Consider the following 21,587-nt stretch of genomic DNA (forward strand, 5'->3'; position numbering starts at 1 on the left):
TGTGCTGTAATGTGACATTTGCAGGTAATGGGCCTGTGCCTTCTTTGGGGCAAGATTAGACAAATCTCTTTACATCATGTCACAAGACTCCAAGAATGAGAATTCACTAAAGTTGAAAAATGGCTGGAAAACCTCCATCCATGTACATTACATTCAAGTGTAGCACAGGGGTTTAGGAGCTGAACTTTCAGGACTTAATCAGGCTTGGTTTTAAAATAGTTTTAAAATATTTTAAATATATTTTATATATTTATGTTCTTAAACTGTGCCGTGTACAACATGACAACTCCAATTCATCACATGCCACTCAGTCTTGATAATCTTTTAATGATTCTTGCTATTTGGATAGAGTGGTGCTTTGAGTAAATCATGCACCAGGTCAACACTAAGGCACCACGATCTCAACTGCAGCAGTTCAGCAGCAAAATGGTATGTCCATTATAACATTAGAGGAAGGTCACTGAAAAAATGAACAGAGGCAAACCTGATAAATTATGAGAACTGCCTATTCATTTTCAGGGGATTTTAAAATTAGCATTTCATACATTGCTTTTCAAGACATTTACATTTCCACTGAAAATGCAAAAGAAAGAAGTTCACAATTCTACATTTCCTTAACTTTGCCGAAAAATGTATTTCAGTTCAACAACGGTTATTACCAGAAATCACAGAGAAAAACTGTACAACACTTGTCTTTTTCAAGTCCTTACTGAGAACCACCCTTAAAAAGGTGAGGTCGACCCACTAAAAGTGATTAAGACATTTACACTTTCTTAAAAAAAGAAAAGGCTTAAGCAAACAATTTTACAAGGATCATTTTGCCAGGCAGAACAGGGGCAATGTAATTTACAACCAGAGCTGAGACATGACTTTCAGTATCAACGTCTGCAAGTCGAAAAGACAGAAACACTAGGCCATAGTAGTGACAGGGAAGCCATAAAATACACGCTTAAGACCAATACCTAGTGCATTAAAAGCCATTTCAAACATGACACCAAATGAACCAAAAGAACAAAATATAGCTTCGGGTTGGCTGAAAGGTTCTGGAGACCAGCGATGGATTTGGAGTGAGAGCGTAGTAAAAACGGAGTGGACAGGTCATTCTGCCACGTGGTTCAGGTCGTCCTCTGCTTCTTCATGCGGACAGTCCTCAGGTGCCAGTTTCTCATCATCGAAAGGATTCTCACCCTGAAATTACACACAGGAGGAGGAGAAACAATAGCTCTACACTTAGAGAAATTGAACATACTGCGATAGATAACAAATACTTTTCTCAGCCATGTATTGGGATATTGCAATGATTTGTGCATTTGTTCATGTATTGCAAAGTGGTGAAACATCTCCCATTTCCGTAAGAGTTCCCATACAACACGGACCAATCATCTTACAGTTTCTATAGAGCTGGAAAAGATTTGATAACTAACTACCACTCACGTTGATATGCCACAGCATATCAATCATAACAAAATGGAGAATACAGTGTACTGCGCAACGTTTCAGTTGTGCACGGCACAGGACAGATGGAACATGACATTATTTCACCGTTACCTTTTTTTTTGGTGGGCATTACCTTTTGGTATTTCTCGAAGCGAGCCTTCACAATGGGGTTGGTCATGATGCTGGTGGCGGCAAGCACACTCTCCCTTTTCTGTGTTTCTGTGAACTCCTTAAGCAGAAAACATAAGCCACGGGTTATACGCTGGGGACAGAATGACACCAGGGCCTTTTGATACGGTTAGATTTCAGGGAGTTTACTGTACTATGTAATCACTGGGCCCAGTGAAACCTAAAACCATACAGTACTATTAGTGGGCTACATCTTTAAATCACACAGCATAATGAGACAATTCCATGTAACACAACGACTCTACAATTTAATTAGCTGGCATGCGAGACCATTCAGTAAAGTGATGGTTTTAAAGTCATATAATTCTCAGCTATGTAAATGACAGTGAAAAGAAGTATTCTGAGTGCACTGCACCTAGAGAGATGAAGACAAACAAATAAGCCTAGCTTGAACATAAAAAATGTAAATGGCTTGGGGAAAACAAGCTCTGGTATCCTATGCTAAATACCAGGACAGCACTGGAAACTAGATTTGGGAATTTTTACTTTTTATTTCAACTCAGTTTCCCCAATTGCGGAAGGTCCTACCGATTTGTTCTTCAGGTGATCACTGGACTGGAGGTGGTTCTGCAGGGAGATGAGAGCCGCGGGGATGTGGGTGTGACAGGCCAAACAGAGGATCATCTCCACCTTGCTCAGACACACCTCCTCCACCACCACTGCAGGAGAAACCGGCTGTCACACACAGCAGTGCAATGCCACAACACGCAACACCACTTCATCTCTCTACAGTCCGCACAGTCAATTTACGTGGGAAAACCAATCAGATTTAATAATGGCAGTCAAGGACTCCTGTCAAATGATATGGGATCTTAGATCAATTTCCTCAGCCAAACAGATATCAACACAAAAAAAGAAATGGCATGTGGTTGTGTAACCTTTCGAAAGTTCTCGCTGAATTTCATCCAGTGTGGGTTCTGCGCCAGCGTTGTTACGCTTTCGTAATACATTCTTCCGGAACTTATTTACCATGGATTCCTGGGAACAGAGGGCATTAATGCAATTAATTTTTCACTCCATCAAAAAGTGTAGACACACTGAATTCCTCTAGCACTCCTTTCGAAATAGAACATCTGAAACACAAAAACACATCATTTCAATTTGGCTACTGGATTCAAAACTACCATGTATTCAATATGTACCGCCTTTACAAAAAGTTGCCAAGGATTGAAATGATAAGGATGTGGATAATTACTTAGTAGACACTTTCACATACAGTGTCCTCCATAATGTTTGGGACAAATACTTTTAATTTATTTAATTTATTCCTTGACTTGGCTCTCCAGTTTTAAATTTTGTAATCAACTCACATGTGGTTAAAGTGCACATTCTCAGCTTTTATTAAAGGATATTTTCATTTTGGTTTCGCCACGCAGAAAGTACAGCACTTTTATACTGTACAAACCCCCCAATTTCAGGGCATCATAATGTTTGGGGGAAAAATGGCTTCACTGGTGCTTCTGATTAGTCAAGTTCAATTACTTCGTTAGTGCAGGTATAAGACAGCTTTCAGAGTCTAGTCTTGATGCTAGGCTTTTGCTTGCCTCCAGAGTTGGTAATTAGAGTTCGTCAACACGAGGACCAGACCTGAGGTTTTCATCATGTGTACATGGGTCTTCCATTCAAAAACATTTCTTTACAAGGATAGATTCCTTTGTAAAAATGTAACCGTCACAACTGCCAACTGCTGTTAGAATAAATAAGATGACTTACATGTAAGAAAGCCATCGTTTTGTCATCAAATTTGGTCTGCTTCTGAATGTGTGCCAGTGTCTGCTGGTGAAATGTGCTGGCAAAGTGATCCTCGATCTCCTTGTCGTCACATGTGCGAACTTTACAGAATGCACATGTGAAGGCCAGCCTGGAATGAACAGCATCAGACATGTTATCCACATTCAGTAACAGAGCCCATTCAATAATCACACAAACTAACCATTTTATCTTAGTGCTTTTTCCACACTCTGGTCTTCACACAAAATTACTAATTATTATAAAAATGGAAATTTACTTTAAACAAGCTTCCACCTGTAATTCAATCATTATGAATCAATAAAGGAGCATTTGTCATTTTCAGGAAACGGAAATATGAAATACATATAAAAGAAATTTGAGGGTTACAATACACATGAACAAAAACAACAAAGTCTAGCCTTTTGTGTCCCAAGTCAAAAGTAACTGACAAGGTGTTCGTGATGCAAATGTATTTCTCTAAGTATTTTATTTTTTTTCTACAACAGAAATAGATTCATTTGGGTCACATGGCAAATAGGTATGTCAGGCAGTGCTCACCTGTGCATGTCCCCATATTTCTCTATTTCCTTCACTCGTTTACGCTTCTGCTTCTCCCTCCTGACTTTCCTCTGTTTCGACTCTGAGTCTAAAAGCAGTGGGTTAAAACAGCTGGTGTATCATTTCCTCAATGGCTTACAAATGTGTATCTCACAAGAAAGACACTGTGTCCTACCATCGGTGTCCTCATCTTTCTCAGTCTTGGTATTAAGGCCCTTCAAACAGAGAAATACACAAATGTAAGTGGAAGAGTGGTATGGCTATTTTTAATATCAACAGGTGCGCGACAGTATAAGTGAAACCACTATTTATCTTTTACATTGAATCTTCTACTTCTGCTCAATCTGGAAATTTAAAAACAGACAAGGGAATGTGTATTTTAAGACCATTTTCAGAAAAATAACATTTTTTTATTTCAGTGAACTTACCTCTGACGGACTGTTTGTTACTGCGGAGATGAGACAAAAGCAAGGTTAGAGAGGATTTTCCCATACACCACACCTGCAGTCAAGACTTTAATACAATTACTGTTTATTTGGTGGCTTGGCAGACATTATTCTGTTTGGCAATGTGATTTTAAAATGATTGTCAAGAACTAAAGTGGCAGTTACAAAATCTAGCATAGATTTCAGAGAGATTTCATATGCCCCCGAGGCAAGTATTTTGTACTTTTTTCAAATAATAACTTGGAAAATTTAACAAATGTGTGAACGTGTAACCAAGATGAAGCTAATAGTCAAAACAGTACAGTGACACACATTCAGCTTGTTTTACCAGTTTCGTAGACGACCGGGAAAGGCTTCTGCTTCTTCACCATCATGGCAGGCATAGGGGGTGCCATCATCTTCCTCTTCATACCACGGGCTGCCGGTTGGGGTGGATGCTGGTAACCACCGTAGAACTCTGGTCTGGGTATCCCATAATGTATCATTGCTGGCTGGAGGAATAGAAGTCAGAACAGCTAAAGGTCACTTCGGTAAATGTCACAAAACCTCTTACCTGACCGGCACCAAGCGACAGAATCATAGTATCTTCATAAAATAAAACATAGAAAAGTTTCATTCACAAGAATGCACTTTGGATTAAGTGCAACTTAATGCACATTTTTCTGCTGTATTACCTTGCCCCTCTCCATTGGTCTAAAAGCTTGTGGGCGTGGGGCTGTAGTCATAGGCTGCCTGATTCCATTGCCACCAGCTATAAACTGCAAAGACAGGCTATTAGACTCTGAAAATGAACCATCCCTTTAGAATGTTGCAACAATGCAAGCATATACAGCTAACATGATAATAAAACAAAGCAAATAGGACATCATACATCTGGTCTTTTCAGATCTAAAATACTTTAAGACAAAATGCATGATTCCATACAGATGGTGATACAGAAATTCTGAATAATTGTTAAATACAAGTGAAGGCATCCTTCACAATACGATCATCATTTTTGTATGTCTTTAGCTGTTGTTGTTTTTTTGCTCATCAATCAAATTTTTTGTCTTGATGTTATATTGTGAACAATGTTTTTTGTTTTTTTATTTAGGTACAGGCCATGAGTAAACTCCTCAGGACTGATATTTAAGCTGGCCAGACCATTTATGATCTAATACAATTTCCTGATTTCTTTCAATTATGGAAGTAAAACCAATTCAATATCAAAACAAAAATGTGATTAAAACTATTTAAACATGGGCATCACATTAAAAAAATGTATTATATATAAAAAATAATAAAATAAAAACAAAACAGTGGCTAATTGTCCGTGCGTAATTTGCCCAACCGAAACTGTAGCCCATGGAAGGTAAATAGTAACTCAGTTCAATGAAAATGATGCTTCAAAAAGGAACTGAAAATGATCTCCATTCCTGCCTTATTTACACCTAATCCCAAAGAGATTGTTTGGTTGCCACCTTGAAATACACTATTGGTAGTTGGTTATAATGTATTTCTTGAACCTGCCCCTTAACAGAATGGGTCATGTCTCAAAAATCATTTGAAATTCCACTCTGAAATTGGCTATGTTCACATAATTCAGTCAATAAATTAATGTATAAAAATATCCCAAATAATATAGACAATTCATTGTAAATTCCTTTGACATGGTTAGGACATCATGGATGAATGACAAGCACTTATTCTAAACTGTCCTCTTTCCAAAAATTAAATAAATGTACATGAAAGCTTCAATTATCTGGATATATTGCAGGTTTATAAATAATTACCCCTAAAGACTGTGGTGAAACACTTACATTAAGCGTTGCCCCATTTAAAGTAAAATTTCAATTAAACGTTTACCAGAGACAGTGCAAGTACCACATTTTAAACCATTCATATGGAATTCAATAAACATAAACATAGCATAAAATAGCTCAAAGCAAAGAATTACAATGATGACAATACATTAATAGAAGCATGCAATAAGGTATCCACCATTTAAGTGCATTGCAATAGTACAGTTACAAAAAAGTAATGGAAGCCACCAAGCACCACCATGCAAGATTTTCCTTCTTCTGACATGAATGAGATTACATAGGGATATAAAGAATGTCATATAGTAAATTTGACCCTAATCAAGTACAAAAATGTTTTAAAAAGCTACAAGATATTATCTGAAACTTACCCCATTCGTCTATGACGTAATTGTATGAGTTTCGCAAAGTTTTGCAGATATGACAAAAAAAAAGCCTAGAAACATTCATATGTTCAACAGGGAAAAATAAAAATTTCCCAACATTCTTGGATTCAATCAAAATTTGTGTAACTCAGAATTAAATGCAAGTGTTCATTTCCATCTTCAACAGCAATTCAGCAAAGTGTTTTTGAAGAAGAAAAAAATTTTGTATTTATTTTTAAGTGTAACCTAAGGACAGACAGTTACTGAATCCGCACCACTGCTACCAGTCAAATAAAATAGGAAAACTGAGGCAGGGGTAGGGGGCTGAAGTCACTGAAGTGATCTACAACAATAGTTGCTAATCTGAACCTCTGACTAACCTTAACTGTTATCAGCCACGTAAATCACAAAGACTGGCTGAAAAGAGTGCTGGAGGTCCCGAAACTCTGGAAATGTGTGCACAGGACCGAAGTCTTGGGACTCGCGTAAGTAGGTGAACATTACACTGGCTCTCACCGTCGGCTAAACATTTAAGGTAGGCATTTCCTGCCCATAGCACAAAGCCCAGAGAGTCACCGTATAACATGAAGGCTTCTCCATTTTGCAAGCAGTAGTTTGATGTCAGGAGTATGTGGGTAACCCTTCTAACCCTAGATGCACATATGAATACTAGGGACGTCTCAACATCTTTTTTCATGAATGGTGATGAACGTTTTTTATAGTATCCAGTGAATGTAAGCATAGTTTAAAATTTTGAAACAAAACATGGGCGCAATATATCTGGGATATGTTCATTGTACAAATTTGTGTCAATCACCCACCCTATAAAAAAGAGAAATAAAATGTCCATCCAACATAACTGAATAATCATTTCCAGATTAACCTACACCAGTGTAGTAGACCCTCACTATAATAGGGATGTCTGCAACGGTAGTCAACCTTTGTTTGGTAATACAACACTAACTCACACCAGTTAAGATCGCCATAAAAACTACACACCTGAAGGTGTGTCACTCTCGCTATGACCCTCTGTTGAGGCGCGTGGTAGAAACTTTGGGTCAAAGCGTTTCAGAAAGGGGGTGAGTGAAGAGAATCTCAAAAGATTCTGTACTTACTCCTCTGCCTCGGCCTCTGAATGCAGGCGGTCCTCCCACATCATTGCTTCTCCCGCCAAAACTGTTTTGGGGGTAAGCAGGCATTCCTCGGCCCCGCGAGCCGAAGGGCGCGAGCTTCGTGTGGGGGGAGTCGCTGCTGGAGTAGGAAGAGTAACCATCTCTTCCATCATTATCCAAAAAGCCAGACCTGATAGCGGACCTGGGGTAGGACGAGTCCCAGCTGGACTCCTCCCTATAGAACTGATTACTTGAGGGGGAGCTGTCATATCCACCATCATAACTACTCCCAAAGCCGGATCTGTGCAGATCTCGGCTACCTTTAGAAGACCCGGAGTCGTAAGACTCGTATGGTCCGGACCTGGAAGAGTTGTAGAGTTAGGAAAGAGATGAACGGATCAAGTAGGTAAATCGAATAGACAGGGAATTTGATATCACACAAAGCACTTCTTTCCACCTCTTCAAAAGGGATAAATATCCTCTTTTGGTGGGTGTCCACATGTGATTGTATAGATTGAACAGGACTGGGCGCAAAATCCAGGCACAAATGTGTTCCCCAATAAATACACTCAAGCATGCAAAAGCAAGGTGTCAAACACAAATAGGCCTAATATTAACAAATGTCAGCGGGAACGTTCCCACCAGAGTATGGTGCTTAGTAAGCAACTCCATCACGGATTTCTTGATAGCCCAGTCCTGAATCAAAATGCTATCGCTGCAGCCTGACACCCCAACATTCTCAACAGTTATATGTTTCACAGTTGCAATAGTTCTCATTTCAAAAATTACTAACAGCTTTTTGCATTTTCTAGAAAATTACTGTGGAATTCTGCATGACGAAATATTACTGCAGGAGGAAAAGCTATAAATTTTCTTCAAGTACCATTTCAATCTTCCCATTATCGATCTGCCTGATGCTGAGATTGAATTTTCACTGTAGTGTCTATGCTTAGAGAACAAAATCATGGAAAATGGACACTGTTTTTACAAAGCCATTAGTAACTGAAGAGAGAGGCTGTAATAAACACCACTGGTTTCTAAATATTTATGAAAAAAATGCATAAATGGATACAATGCAAGTAATAGTCAGTTTGTAAGTAAAAGCTTATTCTACATCTGATTGCAAAGGTCCCAAGGTCTTTAGTCTGACTCAATTGAAAACTACAATGAACCTAAAAGAAGAGTAACCACTTCTCGATACAGCTGTCAGCAAACTCGAATGTTAAAACACATTTTAGCATCAAGGCAATAAACTGTTTTCTCCTACAAAAAAAAATATTTTTTTTTCTAGAAACTTCAACAAAGAATGTCATCTTTTGATATGAAATTGAGAATAGAAAGCAAAAATAGGAACCACCCCTACCTTTCAGAGCTGCTCCTTTTCAAACCGTAGTACTCCATAGGGTGTGGGTCAGGGGGTGCAAGTCTTGTGCGAACATAGCCATGGCAGACTTCTATAAAGAGAAAATATTCAGACATCAGTGACAGATGAGTCAGCTAGGTCAGTTACAGTAAAAAAAAAAACATCTAATGATCCTCCCACACTGTGTGAATGTCAAAATTCACTGTGCCAATTTTCATGATTTCATACAACGTTTCCAAAAATGACACTGACAGAAAGTTCACCTGACTTCAATTCAGATAAGAATTACTTCATTATTTTCTCTTCAATAAATACACCAAATTATCATATTAGCCTGAAAGGTTTATCCCCCCAGCATCATCATACCTCCATTTCCAGATGATGGTGCCATCATGTCTGTTTCTGTGTAGCTATACAAAATAATAAAAATAAAAATAACAATACATTTTTAAAATGGTATGAGGATCAGCATGCTGGCAGAGTGGGATGCAGGCATACTGTTCATTGGATGCAAACTCTTGATGGCCAACTTTTATTTAAAATTAAAATTAAACATTTATTATTGTGATATATGCATGCATATGGATTTACCCATACATTTATATATATACGATGTGAGATACTTTACTAAATATATGTACATACTTGGGACACATATTTGATGATTGCAAGAACACTCAATATAAAAAGCCTAGCTACCTTTCATATTCATCACCATAAGACGATTCAAAGGGCCTGGGAACCGGCCCAGTAAACCTCCCCCTTGGATTTCCACGAATCATTTCTATGGGATAAAGAGATGCATAACACACCATTCAATTACCTATAGCCCCATACTTTTCGTGAAGAAACTGTGCTGAAATTAGCCTATCGGTAGCTACAGAGTAAATGGATTACAGTTTCTAGGACAGTCTGAATAGCTATAAAGTAAGAGAAAGGTTGCCATTTTATATTCATCACTTTATTACTAAGCAGGCTTACGTGCACCTATCTTTTATTTTAAGTGACTGATAGTGGCGTGGCGTTTCAAAACTCAATTTCAGTGATACAATACGTGCGAGGCCCAGTGCATCTTTCCAGGGAGTGTCCAGTGTATTTAAGCTCTTTTTTTATTTCTGCCCAACGCGATCTCGGGGGTAACTTATATATCTTATTACTGCAACATCTACACAACATGCATAATGTAGATGTCCAATATGCATCCATTTTAAATACGATGCGCAACAATTGCGAACCACTCATTCTACTACATTGACTGACTGCCAGAGGTCACATACATCGCACTGTCCGAGTGCGATTTCGAGCATACAACCGTTTTTGAAACGCACTTGCCCGTTTCACAAAATGAAGTATATTATTGTTTCGCTATTTTGAAATTGCCTTACCTGCAGCAAAAGCAGTTCTACAGACCTGTGTATCAACCACAATTTTCCGGCTAGAATACCGTTCCAGTCTTATTTTAAGTTCCGCAGCTCTGGTGAGTTCCAAAAAGACCAAAGATGTATGCATACTAGATCATTTTAACTCTGGAGGAATGCTCTAATCCTGCTCTTGGGGCTGATAATCATGCAGTCATATACGTCTGTTTCATCTACAGCACATATGATAGTATCGTGTTTTTCAAAATCTCTGGTCGGAAATGGTTTTGCCCAGAGTGGTGTGCACCACGACCAATAGGAAAGACACTCATTGGCCTGAATGGATTAAATTAAAGGGAAATAATTTCATTTCAATACGTCAACGGTCGTGAACAAGTTTTTAGTCATTTCGCGTAATTAAAAACGTGGCAATGAAGGTTTTGTTTGTAATGGATCATGGGACAATAACTTGACTGCACTTGCCCAGCTTGTTCCATCCCTGCTTAGCCAAACGCAGGTAGCATTATTTAGAGCATCACCCTTCGGAAAAACAGTTTGGGAAATGGATAAATCTTTGTCAGAAGCCAGAGCAACACCACGCTTTACATTCCAGCGTTCATTCAAAATGGAGCCAATTCACTCAGTGTAACAAGCAGGTTATCAGTGAGGCATTCCTCCCCCATAAATCAATTTAATCTCCATTAAAGAGCGTGAACTGTACACCAATTTCATAATTTCTCAGAATAATTAGCATTCCCTCCTGCATTATTTAAAGGAGCAACTGAGTGCCACATCTCCATCAACCACAATGAAATGCACTTAGCTCTTCCTCATGGAGACTTGGATAATATCTTGATATGTGTTTGTAAAGGAAAAATACAATCACCCATGTCAGCATCCAAGCCTTATTTTCAAAACCACATCTATATCTCTGGCACGTGTGTGGTACACACCTTTTTTATGTTAGTGGATGCACAAAACTTAAGATATACTGATAAAATATGGACCTGACTGGATTTTTATGAGCAGCTGAAATACTTAAATCATGTGCCAGCCCACAGTTTTGCATTTTCCCATTTTAAGAATGCCAAAGTGTTCTTACTGCCTTTTAGTAAACAAATGTTTTAATTAAGGACATCATCGTTTTAAAAAAAATGTAATGACTCAAAATGAGGGTACAAAAGGGGTCTGGCAAATACCTTTTTGAAAATAGGATACCTGGGAGTTCAAAGACATGCAGATAGGTTAACTGGAAACTAATTTGCCCATAGAGTGAGTGAATGGTGAGTGAATGCTGTGCCTGCCCTGCGATAGATTTGCAGCCAGTCCAGGGTGTATTCCTGCCTCTTGCCCAATGCACACTGGGATAGTCTCCCAGTGCCATTCTCATGTGTAAGGACAAATTTAATAAAGGACACAAATGTCAATACACGTAAAACTAAGTGCTGTTCAGAAAAGTGTGTTTTTATTGCATACCACTAACAAAATATAACTTGCTCATTTCCTACAAAAGAAAGGGTACAGTATTAAACCAGCCATTAAACTGCAATGAAACACCGATTACATTTCTCACCTGGACATTATTATATATACAGTATATGTACACACAAACGAAATACTGTAAGTACAGTCTGCAATTTGTTAAAGCTTTGGAATGTGTGTCCTGTACTTTTGTATTTCCGCAAACGTCTTTACACAGGTTTGGGTATTAACAGCAAAACAAATCAAGTTATTGTCCTTAGAAATTCAATTTAAAAAAACTAAAAATACAAAAAAGCAGAAAACTGTAGAAAGCACACATTTCACAGCAGAGGCAGTTTGTCGACTGGAGTGTCGAATTTGAAGTCCGGGGGGAAGAGATCAGCAGCGCGGGGGTAAATGAGTCTGTAAGACTGCCGGATCGTCACGTCTGCAACTCCAGCAATGTCTCCAATTTCTGGGGGGGTGGGGGGGGGGGGGGGGGAGCAAGAGAATGAAAATAAGTCAGTTGCTTCCACAATATGGAAGTTAGAGAGCTTCAGGGAAGAAACTGCTGAAAACCAAGGGTTTTGTGTGCATTTTGCTTTCATTTCCTTTCATATATTGCCAAATACGGAAATAATTTAAAGTGAAAATTCAATTAAGGTATTCAAAGAATGTATGGACAGACAAAGGACTAGAGAGCAGACGTTAGCCTATTATACAGAAGGTGGGGGGTTAAGGCCTTGCCTTTCTGGGTTTTCTTCTCAGCGGATGCCTGGGAAGCCATGTAGATGGCAGCCGCGGCCACAGAGATGGGGCTGCGGCCAGGAACCAGGTCCAGCTCCACCGCCTTCCTGGCGATGTACGTGGCGGCCATTTGCACCTGCTTGGGCAGGCCCAGGTTGGAGCAGAAACGAGACATGAAGTCCCCGGTTGTTATCAGATCCACGCTCGTTTCTAGGGCCTTCAAGATCAGCTTGAAACACCGGCCGATCTCCTTCTTGGAAATTCGGGACACCGCACAGATTTCTGGGTAGGAAACACACAGGAAAGCAAGTAATCATTACAACTTTATTTTCCATTGTACATATCACGCTTCTAAAGCTTCAATAAAAACCAAGTTACACGAGACATTTCAAATTAAGAACAGAACTAATCATATTGTTTTTAGACCAATGATGTAGCAAATAATACCTTCAGTCCTTTAGCTACTGGAATTTTACAGTAATACATATTGAATGAAGAAATAAGTGAAAAGGTAAAATTATAAGTAGTTTATTCCCAAAGGCTGCACCTACCTTTGAATGTACGTGGGACACCCTCTTGTCTGCAGGCAATATACAGACAAGCTGAAGCGATAGCATCATTACTCCTGCCCTTCAGGCTCTTCTGCTCATAGACTTGCTTGAATAAGTTATTTGTTCGGTCCTGACAATTGAGAGGGCAACATAGCATTAGCTGTGGGGTACTGAGGAAAGCAATTTGATATGTAAGTGCACATTTGGCAAAGGCATGCTCAGGGATGAAAGGAGCAAGTGGATGCACAAGATGCTTACTACAATGTTTCTGGGTAGGTTGATTCTGTCTGCCATGGTGGTAATCTCTTTAAAAGCGTTTAGCATAGCTCGATCTGAACTGCTCATGGTCCTGCGGTTCTGGTACTTGGAGTTTCCAAACTCATCAAAGCTGGCGGCACCTGTTCCCTGCAATTTCGGCACACAAAGTCAGGACACTGAGGCAACTGCTTTGGCAAGGCACACTCATGATGACTCTACACAAGCACCTGACTACCCAGAGTAATTCAGCTGTGAATTTACCTTGCTGATCATGGTCGTCAAGTCTCCCCCGTTGAGGAGGGGATTTTGGGCGTCGCCCACACGAGACGGGTCTTTAGTGGCTTTCTCATTGCTGAAAGTCCTCCACTCGGAACCAACGTCAATGACCCGGTCACCTGTGAGGAGACGAGGCAACAAGCATCCAGCATTACAACCAGCGCTACGTTGTTAAGCTCAAGTCCACGGCTTCCATGGGCTCAAATCAATCACTTTGCATGGCCCTCTCATTTCCTACAAATCCTTAAAATTCATATTGAGGTGCAGTGAAATCAGAAATGCAGTGACATCAGCTTTTAAGGACAATACAAACCTGATCAGACAAAATATTCATATTGCTTATTTTCAAGGTTAATTGCATGGTAGCTTAAGTGTAACCATGTGTCAGATAGGTTCCCAAGCCCAGAACAGAATGTCAATATGAGCAACTACAATCAAGCTTGTAAGAGGAGGAATCCATAGGTACTGTACCCAAATTCACTTGCTTTTAACCAGCAAATCAAAGTCCTATAAGCTTTCAAATGCACACAGACATCCTTCAGGGCTAAAAAGTTACTCTTTCAGGCTTTAATCCAAATCCCCTACCAGTGACATGGTCTTCTGGAAGAGAACGGACGTAACCTTATATAAAATACACTTTTAAAGATAAAATAGAGCATGGTATAATTTATTAAAATGAAGCCTTGTCAGTCCTTTAGCAAACTTCTTTACATTTAAAAACAAAACATACCACTCCTTACGGCCTACTGATCTGAAGACACATACCCACAACGAGTCCACATTCGGGGCAGATCATGTCCCCGGCTCGGTAGTCCTCCACCAGAAGGGCATCTGGGTGGTTGGGGCATTGCACCTTGGGAAGAAGATCTCCACTGTGAAGAGTAAACATATGCCGCAAGTCAACAAGAGACACCCTTCTGACCCACACGCCAAGTTTAAACACAGCCGCTTAGGACAGAGAAACAGGATGCATGTTCATTTTTTTTTTGGAATTTTCCTCCGACTACTAACTTCACTGGTTTGAAAATTGTATTAATTATATCATTGCAAACCATTTTGAGAAGGTGAGGAGGCACAAGAGCCGAGACAGCAAGGAGATGAACGAATTGTTTGTAATACATAGGGTAAATTGACAATAATCATTCTGTCCAAAATGTGAGGGTTCACCGGGGCAGGGGGGATGGGGGTTTGTACATAATTTTAAAATACTCCAAATTTGGATTCAAATGTGCGTTGCTACTACTTATTTCTGATCCAAATACTCCACATTTAGATTAAAATGTGCACTACTTCTGATGTTAGCAATATAGCTAATTAACTTCGAAACAATACAAACCAATTTTTTTCGGCAGAATTATTAAGGAATTCTTTTTTTTTTTTTTATCCGTGCCGTATGTAGGCTACTTAGGTTTGATCATCCCCATTCGAAGCACGCTTAGCTCAAGAACTCTGAGCGTTAGCTACAATTCTGTAGCCAAAATTCAGAGCGTTCCAAGAGCACCACAGGCACTTAAACAAGGGCAAGTGAAAGTGTATGCAATTGCTTTGTAAAATTTCACTGGCATAGCTGTATATATGTTCTAGTTGTGTCTGTTCATGTACGTTTGCTTTTCTATATTTAAATGTATGTTACTGCTATGTATGATATAATTATATCATATGTACACTCTGTCCAGACATTTTACACATATAAGATCATTGTACAAAGCTTTTCCTAAAAGTATGGTTTGCAGGGATCCTCTGCAAAAGAGACTTAATAGCATATTCCTAACGTCGTTAGCTAGCCAAATTCCATCGCGCTTGTACAACAATTAAACTAACTACCCACGTCGTAAGGTTGGCTGATAAATAGCCTTAAGTTACTAGCCAGCTAGCTACAAAAACGTACGAGGTGAAAGCTGGCTAGTTAAGACATGGCTAATAATTTCCATTTGCACGAGTGAAAAAAATGAACATCTAAACTTACAGTCCGTCGTGGTCATGTAGAGCCAGCCATGACAGTTGTGGAACTAGCTAAATACGGTTAGTGAATTGACTACAAAAATAATCGAGCGCTAGACTAGGTAAATTTAACATTCGCATTTAGCCGACTAGCATTAAATTACCAATAGTGAAATGAAAAGATGCGCAGTATAACTGAAGTCTTTGCGTTTAAGCCTTTACGCTACAGTAACTTCGCTTTGTTTCCCACCGAAATATTGTCCAAATCGAAGCTGACAAGCTATAACGTTAGCCAGCAATATTGATCGTATAATCTTGAGTTAGCGTTATTCTGGAACGATAGTCTAGCCACGTTAGACAACAATAATTTAGCAATACAATAACCCTAACGTTAACTGAAGGCATATATCACCAAATTGGATTGCTTAATTAAATTTAGGTATGCAAACGACGTCGATATGTTTTTTCAAAAAAAAAAAAAAAAAAAAAAAATCAAGCGGCCGAGGGCAAAACGAGTAATAGGTCACGACAAACAGTTCGCAGATTATGGTGACGTTAACAAGATAACGAGATACTAGTCTAGCTATCCAACTACACTGTCATAGACATTGTTACCCGTTACTGTAACTAACGTTAATCAAGTGCTTGGAAATTCTTGCCGACACAGTTGCTAGCCAAGTTCGGTTAACGTTGGCTCTTTTGTCCAAAATTAAGCAACTATCAAAGTAGCTATCTAGTCATTCCTATTTCAGTATACAGCCGTGCTATTACTACGGTAACACAGATTAGACAATGAAAAAATAAAATACGGAACAATGCGGTAACTTTAGTGTTCCCTTGTACAGAAATGATAGCTAGCTAGTTGGCTTTGCTTTGTAATCGTTGACATTCGTGTAGCTATATTGCAGATACATATCTGCCATCTACTAACCCATAAATAACGAATAGTTGTTATCACGGAGTATTCATATACTTTCATCCGTATTTTGGAACAAATAAAGTGTTTTAATCAATGGCGAATTAAGAAATTACTCACCGGCTAGTCGACGCCATATTGCTTCTTCTCACGTCTGCAAACAATGACTACGTACATAACGTCGCTTCACCAACATATGAGACTCTCGTTGAAACGTGAAGTATGACGTCAGACGCTAAAGTACGTGAGAAGAGACTGTCACCTGGTCATGTGACGAACCCCGAACCACGGCATACACAGAACAGCCGCTATATTAAACACTCTTTCATAATACGTGTCAGGTCAGGTAACTGTTTTGCGTTTTCTTAGCGGAAAGGCATGTATTCTTTTAATTGTCATACGTATTATTACAATTACAGTATTTTTTTTTTTAAATAACGAAAGCAAAAGAAACACGAGAACAGAAAGTGCTGTTAATTCCCAGAAAAACTTCAATTAAAAAAAGTGTTGACTCGAAAAAGGAAAGAGAAAGTGCATGATATAGGGGCTCAAAAATAGTACGATCCACGAGATCTGAAAACGGAAGATAAAAAATTAGAATCAAACGGCTCATATAGGAAGTGAAGGATCATATAGAAAGTATAATGGGATTTCTGGAGGGTAGAATGGGTATTCGTGTCATCATTGTGATCACTTTCCAGATCATGATCTTCTGTGCTCAGTGAAACGAGTAATGCAAAACTCAGCCGTGTGTATGAGAAAAGAGAAAGACAGGTTGAAAAATATAAGGAGTTAAATAAAGATTTCTCAAAGAAATTGTGACAATGGATAAAGTTGGTATCGCTCAGTATTGTATGGTGCTTAATAACCAGTTCGCTTACCTAACGCAAACAGAAGTGCAATATTCATGTGAAGAGTGACTGTTTGAATATCTTGAACAAAACGCAATATACATCCAAGGTCTGTTAGAGAATTTCAATCATTGCAATTTATGATGTGTGTAGAGAAATGCATGGCATAGACATGGAAAGCAACCATAGCAGGATTGGGCAGGGTTTATGGTTTTAACATTTTAACTGGTCATAGTCTGGTTACGTGGGCTATAGTCATGCTATCAATAACTATATGCAGATAATACCTAATAATCGGCATTTTTTTCTGTCTCCACAACAACTCATGCTCCGTACATCCTATATGAACACACCTCAGTAAAAATATAATTATATGGATTCAGAACCTATGAAATGTTTGGGCCAAGATATAAATAGAATGTTCATTGTCATGCCGAATCCTGACGATTAATGTAGTTAACATTACACATTTTTTTACCCTTTTCAAAACTCATAATTTGTTACAGTAGTTGTGTCATAAACGATTCCAGTATAATCTAGCACAGTTTAATAAAACCCACGTAAAAATGTTGGCAAAGTATGAAACAAAGAGTTATGTGATTGAGTTTTTTGGCAGCTTTAGAAGAAAGTGGGCTCTTGTGTTTACTACTTTACTACTTTATTCAAGAAATTATGCATCACCCTTTTATATTTGAATTATGGATTGGATACTCGCCTCTGAACAGATCATGGTGAGAATTTGTTTTTAAAAATCCGAAAGCTGCTCAAATTTTCAAGTGAGTAACTAAGACAACTCAATTTCAGATCAACGAACCACACACTGTGTGCAGAGAGACAACATTGGCATTTAAGCTGTGAAAGGAACAGCCAAATACATGGAAATGTTCAGGAAAGACAATTTTATCTTTTAAATTTACTATACTGCTGTTTAACTGACACTCTTAGCCAGTGGGACTTACAATGCAAACAAAAGCACTGTCTCTCACCCCACGGATGGCCCAAGCACATTTCCTTTCTTTAAAATGTCAATGTTTTCAACATAATGCAATTAATAACTCATTTTCAAGTACATGCATATACTGATTCCTTGAATCAAAATTTTTAGAATTGATCACGTTGCCATTTGTCCTTGAACATGCCGTTGTGTGGTTGTGAACTCTGTGTTTTTGAGATAAGGCAGTCACAGTCGTCTTGTCAAGAAACAGTGTGTAATATACACGTCTGTCAGAGATTATTAAAATACATTGTTTAGAGGGACTTAAAACCACGGAAAAAGTAACATGGCTCGATAGTTTGCATACCGAACTTTAAAAAAAATAAAATTCTTTCTGAACATACATGTACTGCATGTTTTTAGAAAAAAAAGCCTGACCACAGTATATTCTTGTGATAAATGGATTAATAATTCAATAAGTCTCAAGACATATGAGGAGGGAGAAAGGATCATGTATTTAGATTATTTTATGTGGTACATAATTATTTTATGTATAGTTTATGCCTACATCACAACACCAACAGTGGCTTGCCCTTTCAGAAAAAGGAGCCAATGATCAAGTTAAGATCAAAATAAGAGGCCCAATCTCTACCTCATGGTCTCATAAAATATACTGTTATTTTCTTCTTCTTCTCACATTTGTGTATTTTTGCATTTACTTTTATCAGCCTTTATGATTCTACTATAGTGCATTTGCCTGTTCTTATTGCTGCTCTGTGAAATATTACTAAAGAAATTCAACAACACTGAGAAAACATTTTAATGTGAAGGTGACATCATGGCCCTGATGAGAAAAGATAGGGGGGAAAGGTGCACACCAGGGACCAGTGGAGGTCAAACATAGAGGAAACTGAAAGTGGACTGACACTGGTGGATGAAATTATTCTATTACTTTCTGTTAACCTCCAAAGATTAGCTGTGTGTCATAGACCAAATAAACATGCACTGACCATAGATAAAAAGAGACCTTGCCACTAAGTTATCACAAAGAGAAACTGCGCTGCTGTTCTGCTCACTCGCTGGGGGAATTTGTCCCATGGGGTCAGCAGCACACAAGACAAAACACTGGCTGGGATCTTGTCTGCTTGCCCAGTACCCTCACCTGGAAATGTATCAAAGCTCAAGAGGATTTATCCATTCCAGAGAATAAAAAGAATAAATCATATCTGCCAGCTACGTATTTGGCATAGAGTGCTACAGTGTTGGAGTGATGCCATGTCCTTGGGTTTTACTTCAGGCAGCTGCACACCATCACTACTGCTGTTATCTCACATGGTAGAGACAAATGAGTGTATTAGTTAGCGTATCTGACACAGCAAAAAGGGGCCCTTTGTGGATTGTGAACTGAAGTGCCTGCATTTAAGTCCAGTCTAATAGAACAGTCTCTTAGCCCTAGTTTGAGCAAAAATGAGACCACTAGAGGTATGTAACATGCTGTGTTACGCCTGATGTGAATATAGTAAGGAAGTTCTGAGATACAACTCACAGTATGTTAGCCTGGTGAGAGCATAGTAAAAATCAAAGTAAAAACCATTGTGTGTTACCTCTGTTGTCAGGATAGTGTTCTCTGTGATATCAATTCAGTGGGGAGACACAATATACCTGGAATTCTTGCTTGTCCCATTCACTGTGACAGCCTGAGCCAGTCCAGTCTTGATGAGGGGTAGGCGAGTAATGTCGATATTTCCCTGACTCAAGTAGTTCCTAATTTGAGCTCCTCTGCAGTCAGAGACACAGGATGCCTCTGCAACATGTGCCAACCCTCACCCAAGTGACAGTGTTACCACAGCAATCAGTCAGGCTAATGTGAAGAATGCTCTGGGCCTTTCTTGGTATGATAATGCACAGGTAGCAGCTGGCAACAGCAGAGCTTTTCAAACTTTTAGGGAGCTAGACAGCTAAAATGTTTAGACCAGGGGTTTTCAAACTTTTCTGTTCCCTGGACCCCCACCCAGACTCAAAGGCATCCAGGGGACCCCATCATAAGCTAAAAGGGTTATTATTATTACTATTTTTTTAAGTTTTATTATTTTAAATATGTTCCAAAATTTAAATATAGTCAATGCACATTAGGTCTGGCCAGGGACCCTAAGCTACCTTCAAGGAATCCCTGTTGAAAACTCAGGCTTTAGACTGAAAAATCACACTATACTTATGAAATTAGATGGTAAGGAGTGTGAATGAATAATAACAGTTTATCAGTACAATGGGATTATATCAGAGTGCATAATTTTGAATTTTGTGCATTAATTTTTCTAAAATATGAGTAAGTTTTGTTGCATGTCATTTTCCAAATACCCTGAAGAATTAATACTTGAATGAATGCACCAGGCTCCTCTCCTTATGATATTCAGTCATTTTGAGAAGAAAACAGACTTTATTTCTCCCATGTTGCATTTCTCAAAGAAAGCTGCAGATGGCACTAGAGCCATCCATCCATTATTTACAGTATACCCTCTTATCCTGTGCAGGGTCGCGGACAGTGCTGGAGCCTATCCCAGCGTGCATTGGGCGAGAGGCAGGAATACGCCCTGGACAGGCCTCCAATCTATTGCAGGACACACACAACATTCGCTCACACACTCATTCCTATTGGCAATTTAGAGTATCGCGTTAGTCTAGCTGAATGTCTTTGAACTGTGGGAGGAAACCGGTGTAGTTGTCTTTATTGGTTTTAAATGTCCAAAATTACTAAAACATATTATTTTAAAAGTCAAAAATCTATAAAGAAAATTCAACCAAGATAAAAATTCTTAACAAACCTGGAGGAAACACACACAGACACGGGGAGAACATGCAAACTCCACAGAAAGTCCAAGGCCAGATTCAAACCCAGGACCTTCTGCACTGCACTAGATTCAATGCATTGTTAATGGTTTCTGACTGGATGCAGAGCAAAAGTATTATAAAATAACAGTTAATGATTGCATAAAATACAGATAGTTGCTGCTCTAGCAGCCCCAATACTTTTCATGCAGGCAAAATGTATGATATACAAACCAGGTAGCAAAGCTATCAAAGCATGTATTTTAATCCAAGTTAATATTGGCCTATTTTAATGTGACTTTAGATGCTCTCATTTAGGTGTCCATTTCCCTGATAAAACAAAATTAATTTAAAAGCCTCAGAATGATCTTTTTTAATGCTAAAAATATGACCAAGTGGGTACGATTACCCAAATCATTGAATTCTCATTAAATGTGCACTGAGTTGCATCAATGGTCTTTTAGTAGC

The 21,587-nt window shown here is 38.8% G+C and overlaps 2 protein-coding genes across 2 annotated transcripts; both read right to left on the reverse strand.

Moving 5' to 3' along the window:
- Positions 1-307: 307 nt before the first annotated feature.
- On the reverse strand, positions 308-10,643 carry znf326 (zinc finger protein 326). The gene is made up of 15 exons (XM_035423394.1): positions 10,386-10,643; positions 9,700-9,784; positions 9,367-9,410; positions 9,001-9,091; positions 7,641-7,998; positions 5,036-5,119; positions 4,690-4,852; positions 4,344-4,363; positions 4,091-4,130; positions 3,916-4,003; positions 3,340-3,487; positions 2,505-2,604; positions 2,155-2,285; positions 1,571-1,666; positions 308-1,188 (listed from the first exon to the last, which is right to left on the reverse strand). Exons 1-15 carry the CDS (start codon positions 10,507-10,509, stop codon positions 1,099-1,101), a joined length of 1,662 nt encoding a protein of 553 aa, XP_035279285.1. The 5' UTR covers positions 10,510-10,643; the 3' UTR covers positions 308-1,098.
- Positions 10,644-11,801: 1,158 nt separating this feature from the next.
- Positions 11,802-16,764, reverse strand: gtf2b (general transcription factor IIB). The gene is made up of 7 exons (XM_035420636.1): positions 16,629-16,764; positions 14,417-14,523; positions 13,637-13,770; positions 13,376-13,522; positions 13,118-13,247; positions 12,567-12,848; positions 11,802-12,294 (listed from the first exon to the last, which is right to left on the reverse strand). The coding sequence occupies exons 1-7, from the start codon at positions 16,643-16,645 to the stop codon at positions 12,161-12,163; spliced, it is 951 nt and encodes a 316-aa protein (XP_035276527.1). The 5' UTR covers positions 16,646-16,764; the 3' UTR covers positions 11,802-12,160.
- Positions 16,765-21,587: the final 4,823 nt, after the last annotated feature.

Source organism: Anguilla anguilla, chromosome 6, assembly GCF_013347855.1.
Source record: "Anguilla anguilla isolate fAngAng1 chromosome 6, fAngAng1.pri, whole genome shotgun sequence".
In the NCBI taxonomy this organism is placed as follows: Eukaryota; Metazoa; Chordata; class Actinopteri; order Anguilliformes; family Anguillidae; genus Anguilla; species Anguilla anguilla.